This window comes from Salmo salar, chromosome 02 (genome assembly GCF_965601325.2).
Source record: "Salmo salar chromosome 02, fSalSal1, whole genome shotgun sequence".
NCBI lineage: Eukaryota > Metazoa > Chordata > Actinopteri > Salmoniformes > Salmonidae > Salmo > Salmo salar.
In genome coordinates this window covers 64,253,775-64,272,781 of record NC_138292.1, presented here as the reverse complement: position 1 = coordinate 64,272,781, position 19,007 = coordinate 64,253,775, and the positions used below count along the sequence as shown (strand labels likewise).

The 19,007-nt window shown below is 43.9% G+C and overlaps 1 protein-coding gene across 1 annotated transcript; it reads right to left on the bottom strand.

Moving 5' to 3' along the window:
* Nucleotides 1–9,819: 9,819 nt before the first annotated feature.
* LOC145864205 (uncharacterized) lies at nt 9,820–14,417 on the bottom strand. The gene is made up of 3 exons (XM_082969342.1): nt 14,216–14,417; nt 11,574–11,632; nt 9,820–11,468 (listed from the first exon to the last, which is right to left on the bottom strand). The coding sequence occupies exon 3, from the start codon at nt 11,071–11,073 to the stop codon at nt 9,820–9,822; it is 1,254 nt and encodes a 417-aa protein (XP_082825468.1). The 5' UTR covers nt 11,074–11,468; nt 11,574–11,632; nt 14,216–14,417.
* Nucleotides 14,418–19,007: the final 4,590 nt, after the last annotated feature.

Here is a 19,007-nt window from a genome sequence, read left to right as displayed (position 1 = left end):
GATGTTGCACTTATCTTGGGATAGTGTATGACCTAGAGGCTCACTCCCCTCAGTGAGCTTGTCCAGGAGTAGAGTCAAGAGGGGGTTTACTCGAGATGAGAGTATCTAGAGTTGTCAATTGATTTATGCCATTGGATGAGCTAATGGTTCTGTTCTATATCGTACCAGGGAGAGATGGTTCCAGTTTGGGGTAGGAGGACCAGACAATGGTCTATACAATGAACACTGTTGACACAGCAGTTGCTGTCTGCTATGTTTTATAGATATCTTTCACACAAAACTTAACCTTGTGACCCATTCTATGTATCTGTGGTTCGTCATGTACGTTGAGAGGGCTGTATCTTGGCTATGAAAGATCTTTGTACTTCTGTGGTCACTTTTCAATGGTTCATTAGAGATAGCGCATCATTGAAAGTCAAGTGCTTTTGCAAAAGCATCTTAATTATTAAAGATGTAGTTTTAAGTATAACTCTGACTGGTGTGTGAAGTTTGTAACTCTCCTCATTTAGTAATGCAGAAATTAGCCACCACACGACGGAGCCTCCACGTGACAGGTGACGGCTGTAGGATGAAGTTGGTGAAGAGCAGAGATTTTTGTAAAGTTCATGCAGTCCACATATATACTCACGTCAGAAATGTTTTATTCCCAGAACGCAACACACTTTGAAAGGCAGTGACCAACAATTGTCACCGACTTGACAATAGTGATCGGCTCGAAGGTGCCCACTATCTCCATAAAATGTCTCCCTCATGTGGATGAAATAAAACACAAGACAACAACCCATCTCATCATCCTCTGACCGTCTACCCTCCTTTGTGGAAGCATTTTTTTCCAATGTTGTCTCAACTTTGATTGTAGTACACATCCACAAACACATAAACTGGAATGCAACTGTTTAGATAGCTATGCATATATCTCCAGCCCCCTTAAATATGCCAAATTGTGTTTTCCCTATTCCGACTGATGTTTCCACTTTGCACTCCATCCCTGATAATTATACTTGATTCCAAGTCTGTGCCTTGAAAATTCCCATCTCCTTTTCTTCTCCTGTTTGTTTAAGCACAGCAGGCAGACAATCTGTTCTTTTATATTCACCCCAAGTGCTCCAATCCTTCTTTACTTTATTATACAGCCCTTAATGTCTAGAAATCTGCACTCACTCCCCTCTTCCACTGCTATAGGCTGGCCTACTGTAACACAAATGTATGTCACTTAAATCAGACCTGGGTTCAAATACTATTTAAAATATTTCAATTAATTTCACATACATTCAAAGTAAGTATTCTGATCTTTTATTTGAAAAGATAAAAGCATTTAACTACTTATGTATTTGGAAATACACTTGGAAAGTGTTTGAAAAACTCAAATTCACACACTCAAATACACTCCACTGCAAAGTATTTGAAAATACTGTCAAATAATACAATTTGTCCGACTATTTGGTTTTTACAAATAAGCATTCAAATACAAAAATACGTTTTTTTTGGGGGGGGGGGCTGTGTATTACAAGATCCTGAAATACAAATGTTTTTGAACACAGGTCTGCGCTTAAATGTAGCATTTGCATGAAAATACACAAATATGTATTGTATTGTAATATACTGCATCATATTCTATTGTATTTGTTGTTTCTTTGTGATTATATTTGAAATCCTCAACTGTTATTTTTTTCTGAAGACAGATTCCAATTCTTCTTTCTGTTAGACCCTCCAGGCCCTATTAGTCTACTGAGGTCAGTCAGTTGTGATTGTAACCATCAGATCCAAAATTTCAGTGGTGAGTAGCCACTGAGCTGTTGTCAACTCGCGATGGCAGACTTGACCTCACATATAGACACACCATGCCCACCAGAGCACACACATAGCCTACATACGATTCAGGTAGAAATCAATACTGACTCCAAAACAGACACAATTATTATTTACATTCATTTATTTGTTTGTTTTACAACTCAGTTTTAGGATCAGGTACTACTGCCTGCTTCACCTCCTAAAATTAAGAAAAAAATATTTGAGAAGCAATATAGAGACATTATAAAGAGGCAACTCAGTATAATTTACTGCTGCTTTCTATATATTATCAAAGCCACTTAAACGTATACTGCTCCATAGACATGTGTTCAAATAGAATTTGTTTCTTTGAAATACTTTTTTAGCTGCTCTTAATTGAGTTTGTCACTCCAGGCAGGCTCAATCAACCCTCAAAGAAAACCAATACTATTTGAACTCAGGTTTGTTTTCACCTCAAACCTTGAGATCGCCTCTTATACGTGAGTGGAGATCTCTCCCTCGGGCATGAGCCATTTCATGTCTGACACGCCGTCGTAAATGCCCACGCGGCAAAGGTCACGTGACATCAGGCTGAAGTAGCTCAGAGATTTTTCATTGGACTTCACCCTGTTTACCAGCACAAACAGGAACTGTGACAAATAAATCATAGTTATGTTCAGTAGGGCACAACGTAGCAAAACGTTCTGCAACGGAAACTAAAACCTGTGGTTTTATTGGACGAGACCAATGTCAACAGTAGTTCAATATATACAGTATCTCACAAAAGTGAGTACACCCCTCACATTTTTGTAAATATTTGAGTATATCTTTTCATGTGACAACACTGAAGAAATATATATATATATAATATTTTGTGTGGCCACCATCATTTTCCAGCACTGCCTTAACCCTCTTGGGCATGGAGTTCACCAGAGCTTCATAGGTTGCCACTGGAGTCCTCTTCCACTCCTCCATGACGACATCACGGAGCTGGTGGATGTTAGAGACCTTGCACTTCTCCACCTTCCGTTTGAGGATGCCCCACAGATGCTCAATAGGGTTTAGGTCTGGAGACATGCTTGGCCAGTCCATAACCTTTACCCTCAGCTTCTTTAGCAAGGCAGTGGTCGTCTTGGAGGTGTGTTTGGGGTCGTTATCATGTTGGAATACTGCCCTGTGGTCCAGTCTCCGAAGGGAGGGGATCATGCTCTGCTTCAGTATGTCACAGTACATGTTGGCATTCATGGTTCCCTCAATGAACTGTAGCTCCCCAGTGCTGGCAGCACTCATGCAGCCCCAGACCATGACACTCCCACCACCATGCTTGACTGTAGGCAAGACACACTTGTCTTTGTACTCCTCACCTGGTTGCCGCCACACACGCTTGACACCATCTGCACCAAATAAGTTTATCTTGGTCTCATCAGACCACAGGACATGGTTCCAGTAATCCATGTCCTTAGTCTGCTTGCCTTCAGCAAACTGTTTGCGGGCTTTCTTGTGCATCATCTTTAGAAGAGGCTTCCTTCTGGGACGACAGCCATGCAGACCAATTTGATGCAGTGTGCGGCGTATGGTCTGAGCACTGACAGGCTGACCCCCCCTCCCCTGCAACCTCTGCAGCAATGCTGGCAGCACTCATACATCTATTTCCCAAAGACAACCTCTGGATATGACGCTGAGCACGTCCACTCAACTTCTTTGGTCGACCATGGCGAGGCCTGTTCTGAGTGGAACCTGTCCTGTTAAACCGCTGTATGGTCTTGGCCACCGTGCTGCAGCTCAGTTTCAGGGTCTTGGCAATCTTCTTATAGCCCAGGCCATCTTTATGTAGAGCAACAATTCTTTTTTTCAGATCGTCAGAGAGTTCTTTGCCATGAGCTGCCACGTTGAACTTCCAGTGACCAGTCAGTATGAGGGAGTGTGAGAGCGATGACACCAAATTTAACACACCTACTCCCCATTCACACCTGAGACCTTGTAACACTAACGAGTCACATGAAGCCGGGGAGGGAAAATGGCTAATTGGGCCCAATTTGGAAATGTTCACTTAGGGGTGTACTCACTTTTGTTGCCAGCGGTTTAGACAGTAATGGCTGTGTGTTGAGTTATTTTGAGGGGGCAGCAAATTTACACTGTTATACAAGCTGTACACTCACTACTTTACATTGTAGCAAAGTGTCATTTCTTCAGTGTTGTCACATGAATAGATATACTCAAATATTTACAAAAATGTGAGGGGTGTACTCACTTTTGTGAGATACTGTATATATATATATATATATATATATATGAATTTTGATTATGGGCAGTTCCTTATCTCCTGCATTTGGTAAGGGTTTTCTCAGTTCACAGAGCAGTTTAAAACATCTGACTCAAATGAATCAATTTACAAATTCAATTCAAGCTGCAATTAAAGAGTTGATTCAAAACAACTTGTTCCAAATAGTGGTTTATGGACATTATCTTAAGATGTGAATCAAATAGCCAATATAATTGAGGTGTTGGTGAGTCGCTCTTTTCAGGTCCAGTAGCTGCTCTCCTGCTCTCACCTTTTCAACAAATTCTGGGGCCAGAGCTCCTGAACTAGCCGGTCCTTGAGCACTTCATAGTCACCACTCCCCCTGTTGATGAAGAGCAGGATGTGCCCCTTCACCTCTGACTGGTACAGTCCCAGTGCTGTGTGAGAGAGAGAAAGGAGAAAAACAAAATGAGAGAGAGCGAACGACAAAGAGAAAGAAAGAGGTATGGGAAATAGATATCAAAATAGGCATGTGACAGTACATTAACTGTCTGTAGGTATAGTCTGGTTATATGACTGAACATGAAAGGCTAATAATACAAAGATGTGATGCCACGGTATATTTTTAACCATGCTGGTACCCTAGGAAGGTGATGGCTTGCTGAAAGAACAGGCATTTCTCAGCCTTGACGTACAGGTCATACTCCAACAGTCGTCCAAGTACCTTGCGCACCAAACACACATTCTCGGCGCGAGTAGCGGAGTATACCAGAATGTCATCGATATACACCACTACACCCTGCCTGTGCAGGTCCCTGAAAATCTCGTCGACTATTGGGGTCGGGAATTCTGTCAGGGGTGCGTAACTGGTGGCATGGAAGTCAAACGCAGGAGAGCAGAACTTGGTAAATAGCCGGAGCCGTTTAATGTACATAACTACCGGCATACAAAAATAACAAAACACATGGGCACAAAACCCGTATTGCACCAGTCACATAAAGCACACGTACTTACAATAAACATTTCCCGACAAGGACATGGGGGAAACAGAGGGAACATATACAACATGTAATTATGGAATTGAAACCAGGTGAGTGTGACAACCAGACAAAACAAATGAAACATGAAAAATAGATCGACGATGGCTAGAAGACCGGTGAGGTCGACCACCGAACGCCACCCGAACAAGGAGAGGAACCGACTTCGGCAGAAGTCCTGACACAGACTCATATTAAACATCTCCAATCCAAAATTAAATCTAGAATCGGCTTCCTATTTTGCAACAAAGCCTCCTTCACTCACGCCGCCAAACATACCTTCATAAAACTGACTATCCTGCCGATCCTCGACTTCGGCGATGCCATTTACAAAATAGCTTCCAATACTCTACTCAGCAAACAGGATACAGTCTATCACAGTGCCATCCGTTTTGTCACCAGAGCCCCTTATACCACCCACCACTGCGACCTGTATGCTCTAGTCCGCTGGCCCTCGCTACATATTCGTCGCCCGACCCACTGGTTCCAGGTCATCTATAAGTCTATGCTAGGTAAAGCGCCGCCTTATCTCAGATCAATGGTCACGATAACAACACCCACCCGTAGCACATGCTCCAGCAGGTATATCTCACTGGTCGTCCCCAAAGCCAACACCTCCTTTGTCCGCCTTTCCTTCCAGTTCTCTGCTGCCAATGACTGGAACGAATTGCAAAAATCAATGAAGCTGGAGACCTATATCTCCCTCACTAACTTTAAACATCAGCTATCTGAGCAACTAACCGATCGCTGCAGGTGTACATAGCCCATATGTAAATAGCCCACCCAATCTACCTACCGCATCCCCATATTGTTTTTATTTACTTTTCTGCTCTTTTGCACACAGTATTTCTACTTGCACATCATCATCTGCTCATCTATCACTCCAGTGTTAATTTGCTAAACTGTAATTACTTCGCTACTATGGACTATTTATTGCCTTACCTCCCCACGCCATTTGCACACACTGTATATAGACTTTCTTTTTGTTCTATTGAGTTATTGACTGTATGCTTGTTTATTCCATGTGTATCTCTGTGTTGTTGTTTGTGTCGCACTGCTTTGCTTTATCTTGGCCAGGTTGCAGTTGTAAATGAGAACTTGTTCTCAACTAGCTTACCTGGTTAAATAAAGGTGAAATAAAAAAATTATAATTAAAACCAGGAACGCACAATCCCTCCATCAGTGCTCAGACTGTCCGCAATAGGCTGAGAGAGGCTGGACTGAGGGCTTGTAGGCCTGTTGTAAGTGGGATTTCCGTTTATCCTTGAAGGAATGAGTGTTACACCAAGGCCTGTACTCTGGAGCGGGATCGATTTGGAGGTGGAGGGTCCGTCATGGTCTGGGGGCGGTGTGTCACAGCATCATCGGACTGAGCTTGTCACTGCAGGCAATCTCAGCGCTGTGTGTTACAGGGAAGACATCCTCCTCCCTTATGTGGTAACCTTCCTGAAGGCTCATCTTGACATGACCCTCCAGCATGACAATGCCACCAGCCATACTGCTCGTTCTGTGCGTGATTTCCTGCAAGACAGGAATGTCAGTGTTCTGTCATGGCAGGCAAAGAGCCCGGATCTCAATCCCATTGAGCACGTCTGGCACATGTTGGATCTGAGGGTGAGGGCTAGGGTCATTCCCCCTAGAAGTGTCCGGGAACTTGCAGGTGCCTTGGTGGAAGAGTGGGGTAACATCTCACAGCAAGAACTGGCAAATCTGGTGCAGTCCATGAGGAGGAGATGCACTGCAGTACTTAACCTCTCTCGGGTATGTGGGACGAAATCCCACCTAGTCAACAGCCAGTGGAATCGAGTGGCGCGAAATACGAAAAACCTTAAAAATGCTATAACTTCAATTTCTCAAACATATGACTATTTTACACCATTTAAAAGACAAGACTCTCGTTAATCTAACCACATTGTCCGATTTCAAAAAGGCTTTACAACGAAAGCAAAACATTAGATTATGTTAGGAGAGTACCCAGCCAGAAATAATCACACAGCCATTTTTCAAGCAAGCATATATGTCACATAAACCCAAACCACAGCTAAATGCAGCACTACCCTTTGATGATCTTCATCAGATGACACTCCTAGGACATTATGTTATACAATACATGCATGTTTTGTTCAATCAAGTTCATATTTATACCAAAAACCAGCTTTTTACATTAGCATGTGATGTTCAGAACTAGCAAACACACCGAAAAAATTACTCTTGATAATCGTTTACAAAATACATAACAATTATTTAAAGAATTATAGATACAGAACTCCTTTATGTCAGATTTTAAAATAGCTTTTTGGCAAAAGCACATTTTGCAATATTCTGAATAGATAGCTCGCCATCACGGGCTAGCTAATTTGACACCCACCAAGTTTGGCGTTCACTAAATTGGATTACCTTTGCTGTTCTTCGTCAGAATGCACTCCCAGGACTTCTACTTCAACCACAAATGTTGTTTTGGTTCAAAATAATCCATAGTTATGTTCAAATATCCTCCGTTTTGTCCATGCGTTCAGGTCCCTATCCGAACGGTGATGCGCGGATGCATGTCGTGACAAAAAATGTCAAAATATTCCATTACCGTTCTTCGAAGCATGTCAAACGCTGTTTAAAATCAATTTTTATGCTATTTTTCTCGTAAAATAGCGATAATATTCCAACCGGGCGACGTTGTTTTCGTTCAAAGGCTGAAAGAAAAACATGGGCACTTCTCGGGGCCACGCATCTCCTGTCTCTGAGCCACCAGCCTGACCACTCACAAACAGTGCTCCTGTACCTAGCCCAGAGACAGCAGAGATCTCATTCCACTTTCTGGCACCTTCAGAGAGCCTATGGGAGCCTTAGAAATTGTCACGTTACAGCAGAGATCCTGTATTTTCGACAGAGATGCCACAGAAGCACAAGAAATGGTCAGAGAGGGCACTTCCTGTGTGGAATCTTCTCAGGTTTTGGCCTGCCATATGAGTTCTGTTATACTCACAGACACCATTCAAACAGTTTTATAAACTTTAGAGTGTTTTCTATCCAAATCTACCAATTATATGCATATTCTCATTTCTGGAAAAGAGTTGTAACCAGTTTAAATCGGTACGTTTTTTATCCGGACGTGAAAATACTGCCCCCTACCCTAGAGAGGTTTTAATGCAGCAGGTGGCCACACCAGATACTATTACTTTTGAATCCCCTTTGTTCAGGGACACAAAATTCCATTTCTGTTCGTCATGTCTGTGGAACTTGTTCAGTTTATGTCTGTTCTCATGTTCATACAAATATTTACAAGTTAAGTTTGCTGAAAATAAAAACAGGTGACAGCGAGAGGACGTTTCTTTTGAGGAGTTTATTTTAACTTCATTTGCAGTGAAATGATAAAAATGTATCTTTAAATTGTCTTGGGAACAGGAGTTGATAAATATTTCTATCAGCGTCTCAGGGTAAATGCGAATGCATGTGTAATCTTTGACACTTTTGCTAACAGACAGCATTTCAACCACATAAAATACACACCCAAGACTAACTGAAGTTACCATTCTCAGCTTTCCATTTCCTCATCTGTCAAAATGACATTTGGCACAGGACCAATGTGTTCTAGCATGCTACCTGCGCCTTCAATCATTTTACCTGTTAAGATTAGTAATGCATTCAGTCTATCAACGTAAGACATTTGTGAGCACTACTTTAGTCTTATGGGGCAACAAGTTGCATGTATTAAACTATAGTTGACAAATGGCCTACCTAATGTAAGTAAGCAGAAACTTGTCCAAATTAGGGGTGAAAGTAGCCATTAAACTCAGTTATGGTGGATCAAACTGAGCAGGTAGCCAACTTTAAATTGATTTGTTTGACAGAGTCAGACAACCATGAAATGCGAAACGGAGCCTGTGCATACTACAAAACACAGAATTAAGATGTTTACATGCCATAGTAGCCCATCTCCAGGGTACAAGCTTTCAGGTTTTTGTAAAACAGGATTTGATCTTTACATGTCAACACAAAATAAATACTTCAGTATCCATGTAAACGTGGTTCAGTGGCTTTAATGTAGAGCCAATCTTGGGATTTGTCAACCAGCAGCAAAGAAATTATACATTTGAAATCCAAAAGATTAGGAACTGTGAACCACATTCCCTTTTACTACAAATTGCACTGGCAACCAACACTGTTCTCAACCAGCAAGCCAAAGGTAGACATTAAACACACAATATTTCAAAAACACAAGGAGGCACTTTTAAAGGTACAATATTTTATTGTTTTACAAGTAATGCAGGGTAGCATGAGCAGCAGCAACTCCCTGGCCGTCGCAAAAGCATACAGTGGAAGCTTAAAGAAAGTGTCAGCAACAACTCAGAATTGTCATCCAAAGGATGAATCTACATTTACAATTCTGTTGATAGATGATTAGTACAAAGGATTTCAAAATCAGAACGCAAAGTTCAGATGTGTAAAAGTTATACATTGCATCCCAGTAGCCGTTCCCTTGTGGTGGGGTTCCTTTAACAGGTTGTGAGTTTTTAGCAGGTGGGGATATGCTTCTCCGCTATCAAAAAGGTATAACCTCCCCAGTGGTGTGGCAGGATTGGGAGTAGACAGTTCTGCCATTCTCATAAACGATTTGTAACTATATTGGGATGAGAACTGACTGTTCAACGATGCTGCCTTGAACACTGCTGGAGCTGACACATTAGGTGCTTTCATTGTCACCATCAGACACAAAATCCTGAGAAACATCACTGCTGCTAAAATCCATGTTGCTTGAGGAGTTGGCCCTCCTGTTCAAGGCTGTGCTTCTGCCGAGGCAAGGGCGCCTGTCGCTTCTGCCGAGGCAAGGGCGCCTGTCGCTTCTGCCGAGGCAAGGGCGCCTGTCGCTTCTGCCGAGGCAAGGGCGCCTGTCGCTTCTGCCGAGGCAAGGGCGCCTGTCGCTTCTGCCGAGGCAAGGGCGCCTGTCGCTTCTGCCGAGGCAAGGGCGCCTGTCGCTTCTGCCGAGGCAAGGGCGCCTGTCGCTTCTGCCGAGGCAAGGGCGCCTGTCGCTTCTGCCGAGGCAAGGGCGCCTGTCGCTTCTGCCGAGGCAAGGGCGCCTGTCGCTTCTGCCGAGGCAAGGGCGCCTGTCGCTTCTGCCGAGGCAAGGGCGCCTGTCGCTTCTGCCGAGGCAAGGGCGCCTGTCGCTTCTGCCGAGGCAAGGGCGCCTGTCGCTTCTGCCGAGGCATTTGAACCAGATTCCGCACTTGAGGCACTGTGGCCGGTTGCTTCACATAAGGTATTTGGGCCAGCCGTGACGCTTGCTGAGGCATTGTGGGTGGCTGCTTCTGCTGAGGCACGGGAGTCGGATGCTTCACCCAAGGTATTTGGGCCAGCCGTGACACCTGATGAAGCATTGTGGCCAGGTGCTTCACCTAAGGTATTTGGGCCAGTTGCCACGCTTTCCGAGGCATTGTGGGTGGCACTGTGGCCAGTTGCTTCTGCTGCCGAGGCTCCGTGGCCAGTTGCTTCACCCAAGGTATTTGGGCCAGCCGTGACACCTGATGAAGCATTGTGGCCAGGTGCTTCACCTAAAGTATTTGGGCCAGTTGCCACACTTGCCGAGGCATTGTGGGTGGCACTGTGGCCAGTTGCTTCTGCTGCCGAGGCACTGTGGCCGGTTGCTTCACATAAGGTATTTGGCCCAGCCGTGACGCTTGCTGAGGCATTTCGGGTTGCTGTTGAGGCACGAGAGTCGGATGCTTCACCCAAGGTATTTGGGCCAGCCGTGACGCCTGATGAAGCATTGTGGCCAGTTGCTTCACCTAAGGTATTTGGGCCGGTTAGCACACTTGCCGAGGCATTATGGGTGGCCGCTTCCGCTGCATTACGGGGGGCCGCTTGCGAGGCACTGTGGCCAGTAGCTTCCGCTGCCGAGGCACTGTGGCCAGTTGTTTCCGAGAAACCGTGGCCAGTTGCTTCACCTAAGGTATTTGGCCCAGCTGTGACGCTTGCTGAGGCATTTCGGGTTGCTGCTGCTGCTGAGGCACGGGAGTCAGATGCTTCACCCATGGTATTTGGGCACGCCGTGACACCTGATGAAGCATTGTGGCCAGGTGATTCACCTAAGGTATTTGGGCCAGTTACCACACTTGCCGAGGCATTATGGGTGGCCGCTTCCGCTGCCGAGGCATTACGGGGGGCCGCTGCCGAGGCACTGTGGCCAGTTGCTTCACCTAAAGTATTTGGGCCAGTCGTGGCGCTTGCTGAGGCATTGTGGGTGGCTGCTTCTGCGGTACGGGATCCAGTTGCTTCACCTAAAGTATTTGGGCCAGTCGTGGCACTTGCTGAGGCATTGTGGGTGGCTGCTTCTGCTGCTGAGGTACGGGATCCAGTTGCTCCACCTAAAGTATTTGGGCCAGTCGTGGTTCCTTTTAATTTATTTGGGGGAATATATCTATAGTTACCTACGAAATAAAAGAAAGTTACAAATCGTAAAATGCCAGCATTTGAAGTTCTGGGATTTATACAGTGTTATTTTTACTGAATTAAATGTGTAGAACAAAACACACCTTTAGGTGGAGGATAACAGGTTATCCCTCCAATTAACAGGCAACAAATCCAAGAAATTCTAAAGAAAAAGAAAAACATCCTAGTCAGTTAAATACAGCTACCTGTAAAACATGGAAGACAAGGGAAACAAACTAGAGCCATACAACTTACCTCAAAGACATTTCAAAACTCACAGCCATTTTTCTCATCAAAACCTCAGTATTCAGAACTAATGGTAGCCAGAAGCCTTACCAGGAGATCCCTGATATTGTATCTGATTGTCTTTCTTGCTGTGCCTTACAAAGGAATCCTAGACCCTTCTAATCTGGCTGGTTAATTAGGTACATCTGCAAGCCACTGAACATCATTTCCATTGGTCCAATTTCCCAATTGAGATTAGGTGCGCTTGATTTCATTCAGCTGGTGTGCTGGAGGGTTTGCGCATCATGGACAAATCCAATGGTTTTAAAGAGTGAACTCTACCTACCCATTGCACTGGGTGAGCTTAATCAAGTGCACCTTTTATTTCATGCTAATTAATATCCTGCCAGGGGCTTTTGCATGTGCAACCTCAGTGGTCCGGTAGAAGTGTGATATGCAAAAATATATTTTAGATTTTTCAAAGTAGCCTCACTTTGCCTTGATGACAGCTTTGCACACTCTTCGCATTCTCTCAACCAGCTTCACCTGGAATGCTTTTCCAACAGTCTTGAAGGAGTTCCAACATTTGCTGAGCACTTGTTGGCTGCTTTTCCTTCACTCTATGGTCCAACTCATGCCAAACCATCTCAATTGGGTTGAGGTCGGGTGATTGTGGAGGCCAGGTCATCTGATGCAGCACTCCATCACTCTCCTTCTTGGTCAAATAGACCTTACACAGCCTGGAGGTGTGTTGGGTCATTGTCCTATTGAAAAACAAATGATTGTCCCACTAGGCGCAAACCAGATGCGATGGCGTATAGCTACAGAATGTTGTGGTAGCCAGCGTGCCTTGAATTCTAAATAAATCACAGACCGTGTGACCAGCAAAGCAGCCCCACACCATCACACCTCGTCCTCCATGCTTCATGGTGGTTACCAGACATGCGGAGATCATCCGTTCACCTACTCTGCGTCTCACAAAGACACGGCGGTTGGAACCACAAATCTCACATTTTTACTCATCAGACCATAGGACAGATTTGCACCGGTCTAATGTCCATTGCTCGTGTTTCTTGGCCCAAGCAAGTCTCTTCTTATTGGTTTCTTTGGGTAGTGGTTTCTTTGCAGCAATTCGACCATGAAGGCCTGATTCACGCAGTCTCCTCTGAACAGTTGATGTTGAGATCTGTCTGTTACTTGACCTCTGTGAAGCACTTATTTGGGCTGCAATTTTTGAGTCTGGTAACTCTCATGAACTTATCCTCTTCCGCAGAGGTAACTCTGGGTCTTCCTTTCCTGTGGTGGTCCTCATGAGAGCCAGTTTCATCATAGCTCTTGATGCACTTGAAGAAACTTTCAGTTCTTGAAATGTTCCTGACTGTCGTTTCCCTTTGCTTATTTGAATGGTTCTCACTATAATATGGACTTGGTCTTTTACCAAATAGGGCTATCTTCTATATACCACCCCTACCTTGTCACAACACAACTGACGCATTGAGAAGGAAAGAAATTCCACAAATAAACTTTTTACAAGGCACACCTGTTAATTGAAATGCATTCCAAGTGACTACGTCATGAAGCTGGTTGAGAGAATGCCAAGAGTGTGCAAAGCTGTCATCAAGGAAAAGGGTGGCTACTTTGAAAAATCTAAAATATATTTTTGCATATCACACTTCTACCGGACCACTGAGGTTGCACCTGCAAAAGCCCCTGGCAGGATATTAATTAGCGTGAAATAAAAGGTGCACTTGATTATTAAGCTCACCCAGTGCAAAGGGTGGCTACTTTGAAGAATTTCAAATATAAAATATATTTTGATTTTTTTAACACTTGTTTTGGTTACTACATGATTCCATATGTGACTCACCACCTGGATTCGATCTTATGTAGTAAAATGTGAAATTGTGTTATTTTTTTTTTATTTTTTTTTACATCTGCTAAAAGTAGAGACTCAGAGCTTCAAAATGGTGTATATCATGACAGTTGATTAACTTTTAATCTCACTTTTGAGAAAATCACTTTTGAATGTTTTGGTATGTAGTTTAGAGCTCTTCTTTGTCTACACCCATTCAGCATCGTTCACGATGATTTGTTTACCTCTGGATAACATGAAAACAGCCTAACCAATTCTGCTGGAAACAATTTCATGATGCTTTCTTGCAGACGTTTACTGACATCGGCCATATTCAACGGGTGTTGTACACACGTCACGTAACGTTAGCTAACGAGCTAGCCAGCTAACGTTAGCTAGATAAACAGCAATGAACAAAGTGGTAACAATGCCACAGTGCTGGGAGCTAACCAACCAGGTCCAATGTTAGCTAGCTAACATTAGGCTCTAACTAGAAAAGCAAATGGCTCTGGGAAACAAATAATAACGTCAGCTAGGGAACCAGCCAGCTAACTGTACACTTTAGCTTGAAATGAAACCACTTTGTCAAAATTAGAAATGTGTCATATCTGAAAATGTAGCTAGCTAATGCTAGACTATAAACATGCATCATGGACAGGAATGCCATACCACGGTTGCACGGTTTGAAGATGTTATCCAGAGTCAGGTGTTTTCTCCATCTCTTTAGCTATCATACTCTAATTACACTGATTTCAAATCTTGATCCTCCAGAAAACGGAGAGAAACACTTATGCAGCTCCACAATACAAAACATTTTTTAAAAAGCAGTGTTCGACAGGATTACCAACACAGACTGACGAACTCAAATAGACAGACGACTTCAATATGATAGACCAATCCGAACTCCTCTCTCGGCATGTCCAGCCCACTCATTATCTCAAACAATCATGGCTAGTGAGAAGTTTGCTTACTTTTACTGTGGCTTAACCAACAAGGCTCGTAATTTAACAATTGTATTGGTATTTACAGATGGCATACATGTTTGTTATTAAGGCACATGAAAGTTCACGTTCGAGAAGGAATTTCTGCCAAAAAACGCATTTAGATTTTTACGTTCAAACGGCTCTCCTGTGAAGTCGTGACTTGCGACATACGCCTAGTTCCCTGAATCGGGTCACATATGTGTTATTTCATAGTTCTGATGTCTTCACCATTATTCTACAATGTAGAAAATAGTAAAAATAAAGAAAACTCTTGAATGAGTAGGGGTGTCCAAATTTGAGTGCTACTGCATGGTAGACAAGAGATTGTCCGACAACACAGAATTACATTTTTTTACATAAAAGCAGAGCATTGAATGCGTATACAATTTCATCCCGTGTCATGAGTCTTTGGCCAAACAGGCAGTCGACTACAGCAGGCACATGTGTTCATTTGTGTCAATGTTTGTGAATGAGTTCCATGTATCCTAGCTAAGCTTCCCTCCTAGTGCCTTGCCGGCTTCATCATTGGAACTTAAATGGATCCATTTAAGGTCTGAGTTCTCATACTATGTAGTTAGATGATTTCACCAACAATACTTGGTTTAGAAAAATGTACTTGTTCTTATTTTTTTAATTTCACCTTTATTTAACCAGTTAGGCCAGTTGAGAACAAGTTCTCATTTACAACTGCGACCTGGCCAAGATAAAGCAAAGCAGTGCGACAAAAACAACCACACAGAGATACATATGGGATAAACAAACGTACAGTCAATAAAACAATAGAAAAATCTGTATACAGTGTATGCAAATGAAGTAAGGAGGTAAGGCAATAAATAGGCCAATAGTGGCAAAGTAATTACAATTTAGCAATTTACACTGGAGTGATATATGTGCAGTTGAGAATGTGCAAGTAGAAATACTTGTGTGCAAAAGAGCAGAAAAACAAAAACAAATATGGGGATGAGGTAGGTAGTTGGTTGGATGGGCTATTTACAGATGGGCTGTGTACAGCTGGAGCGATCGGTAAGCTGCTCTGACAGCTGACGCTTAAAGTTAGTGAGGAAGATATAAGTCTCCAACTTCAGTGATTTTTGCAATTCGTTCCAGTCATTGGCAGCAGAGAACTGGAAGGAAAGGTGGCCAAAGGAGGTGTTAGCTTTAGGGATGACCAGTGAAATATACCTGCTGGAGCGCGTGCTAAGGGTGGGTGTTGCTATGGAGACCAGTGAGTTGAGACAAGGCGGAGCTATACCTAGCAAAGACTTATAGATGACCTGGAGCCAGTGGGTTTGGCGACGAATATGTAGCGAGGACCAGCCAATGAGAGCACACAGGTCACAGTGGTGGGTAGTATATGGGGCTTTGGTGACAAAACGGATGGCACTGTGATAGACTGCATCCAATTTGCTGAGTAGAGTGTTGGAGGCTATTTTGTAAATGACATCACCGAAGTCAAGGATCGGTAGGATAGTCAGTTTTATGAGGGCATGTTTGGCAGCATGAGTGAAGGAGGCTTTGTTGACATTCTATAGTCTGTTCAAGAATATCTTTGTTAATTGATAGGTTAAACCGTTCCAGGCATTGTAAAGTTCAAGTACGCTGAATCCATTTTTTAAGACCCTGTGGTACGATATATGGACTTGCAGGAGGAATGAGCTATAGGTTAAAAATCTATTGACGCTCATGTGAATCAGTATAGGTAACAAAGAAATCGATAAATTTAAGCTAAACATATCAGGTTTTTGCATGGGCTGCATCTTAATCCACTTTATCCGCCTGCCCATGTCGCCCTTCCGCATCTGGTGCACCTGAGCTACAGCGGAGTTTGTCAGACCATGTGACATAACAGAAATCCATCTTCTCACGAAAGCATCTGTGGCATCGGAACGGTTTGGCCTACAAACTATTATGACCACTATGGAAAGGGGAGACTCACGAATATGGTTCCGTTTTGCTCTACGACCCCAACAAGTTTCACGGACTCATCTGAACGTAACCCATACAAACTAATGGAAGTATGGAGGTAGTTGTGTCAACACACATAAAGGGTTAAATATGTGCCATCACCTAGATATTGGACAGACTTCAAAACTTTGCCATTTATAGAAAGGTGTTATTCAATGTGTTTCTGTGGGCAGCAAAGGCTAAATTCTATATTTTATCAAAACATTGTGATAAAATGTTGATACCTAAAGTGTCCCAAAAATGTATACAGCTAATTGATCATGGTATGAACGTTTAAAACAATTCCTTATGTTAGCTTAGTACTCTCCCTAAGGCTCAGACTGCGGTTGAAGAATACGTCTGGATTGTCATCACCGTGTACAATGCATGCCTACATAACTACATCTAAAGTGCACTACATGACCAACATTTTGTGGACAGCAGCTTGTTGAACATCTCATTTCAAAATCATGGGCATTAATATAGAGTTTGCTCCCCCCCAATTGCAGCTATAAAAGCCTCCACTCTTCTGGGAAGGCGTTCCACTAGATGTTTGAACATTGCTGCGGGAACTTCCTTCCATTTAGCCGCAACAGCATTAATGAGGTCAGAAACTGATGTTGATTGATTAGGCCTGGCTCGCAGTCGGCGTTCCAATTCATCCCAAAGGTGTTCGATAGGGTTGAGGTCAAGGCTATTTGCAGGCCCGTGAAATTCTTCCACACCAATCTCAAACCGTTTCTGTATGGACCTTGCGTTGTGCACAGGGGCATTGTCATGCTGAAACAGCAAAGGGCCTTCCCCCCAAACTGTTGCCACAGTTGGAACCACAGAATTGTCTAGAATGTTATTGAGACTGAGCTCTTCAGTAAGGCTGCATGCAAGGCTGTGTGCTCGATTTTATACGCTGATGAGGCCAAAATAGCCGAATCCAGTAATTTGAAGGGGTGTCAACATACACAAAATAGGACCATGAGGAAGGTCTGACATTTCGCCACTTGACAACACTAACGTAGAGCCAATATTTGAATTTGAACAACCAGTAGCAAATGTAAACACCAGATATTTGAAAACTGAGCCACATTCCCTTTTACTACAACCTGCACTGGCAACCCACATCATATGTTTGAAATCAGCAAGCACAGTGGGCACAGGAGAACCCTCAGTATGTATTTCAATGACACATTTTTATTTATTCAATCATGCAAGAGTACCGGCAACTTCCTGGTCAAAACAAAAGCATGACTAAAACCTGAAAGAAATTAAAACAGTGTCAGCAACAGAATCTTATTTAATCAATTTGACATTAAAAGTCTTACCATCAGCTTCTAAAGGATGACTCCACCATTAGATTTTCCTGTTGGCCCATACATGGTTAGTAAAAAGGACTTCAAATACAGAAAGCAAAGTTAAGATAAGATCAGATTAAAGTTGTACGTTACCTTGTAGGATCCTTTACTAGTGGCGGGTATGTGCTTGGTTCAAATATGCCAACATCACTGTCATTGGGAGCATTTCAACTGTCAACAGGCATAATCAGTCAACAGGAACTGTAGGAACGGATTGGGACTGTTCAACGATGCTGGCCTGAGAGCTACCAGAACCACCATCTTTAGTACTTTCGTAGTGTTTCTGCTGAGACATGGGGCCAGTTGCTTCTGGGGCATTTGGGCTGGATGGCAGACTTGCTGAGGCATGGCAGTCAGTTGCTTCTGCTGCTGGGGCATTGGAGCTGGATACCACACTAGCGGAGGCTGCTTAGGATCAGCGTCCAGCTGCTTTTGCATCGGAGCTGGATGCCGCACTTGCTGGGGCATAGGGGCCGGTTGATTCTGTTGCTTGGGAATTTGGGCTGGATGCCACACTTGCTTCTGCTGCTGAGGCATGGCAGTCGGTTGTTTCTGCTGCATTCAAGCTGGACGCCACACTTGCTAAGGCATGGCGGTCGGTTGCGTCTGCCGCCAAGGCTCAGTGGCCGGTTGCTTTTTTTTTGCTGGGGCATTTAAACCAGATGTCACACTTGTTGGGGCACGGCAGTCGGTTGCTTCTGCTGCTGGAGCTGGATGCCACACTTGTTGGGGATTGGAGGGCGGTTGACTCTGCTGCTGCGGCATTTGAGCCAGATGCCACAGTTGCTGGGGAAATTGGAGCTTTATACCACACTTGCTGAGGTTGCTTAGGATCAGCGTCCGGCTGCTTTTGCATCAGAGCTAGATGCCACACTTGCTGAGGCTTCTGTGGCATGGCAGCTGGTTGCTTCTGGTGCCGAGGCATGGCAGTCGGTTGCTTCTGCGGCATTGGAGCGGGATGCCACACTTGCTGAGGAATGGGGGCCGGTTGCTTCTGCTGCTGGGTGAATTTGGGCTGGATGCCACACTTGCTAAGGATTCTGTGGCATGGCAGTCGGTTGCTTCTGCTGCTGAGGCACAGCAGCCGGTTGCTTCACCGAAGATATTTGCGCTAGCCGCCACACTTGCTGAGACATTGTCGCTGGTTGCTTCTGCCGAGGCGGCATGGGAGCCGGTTCCTTTTGT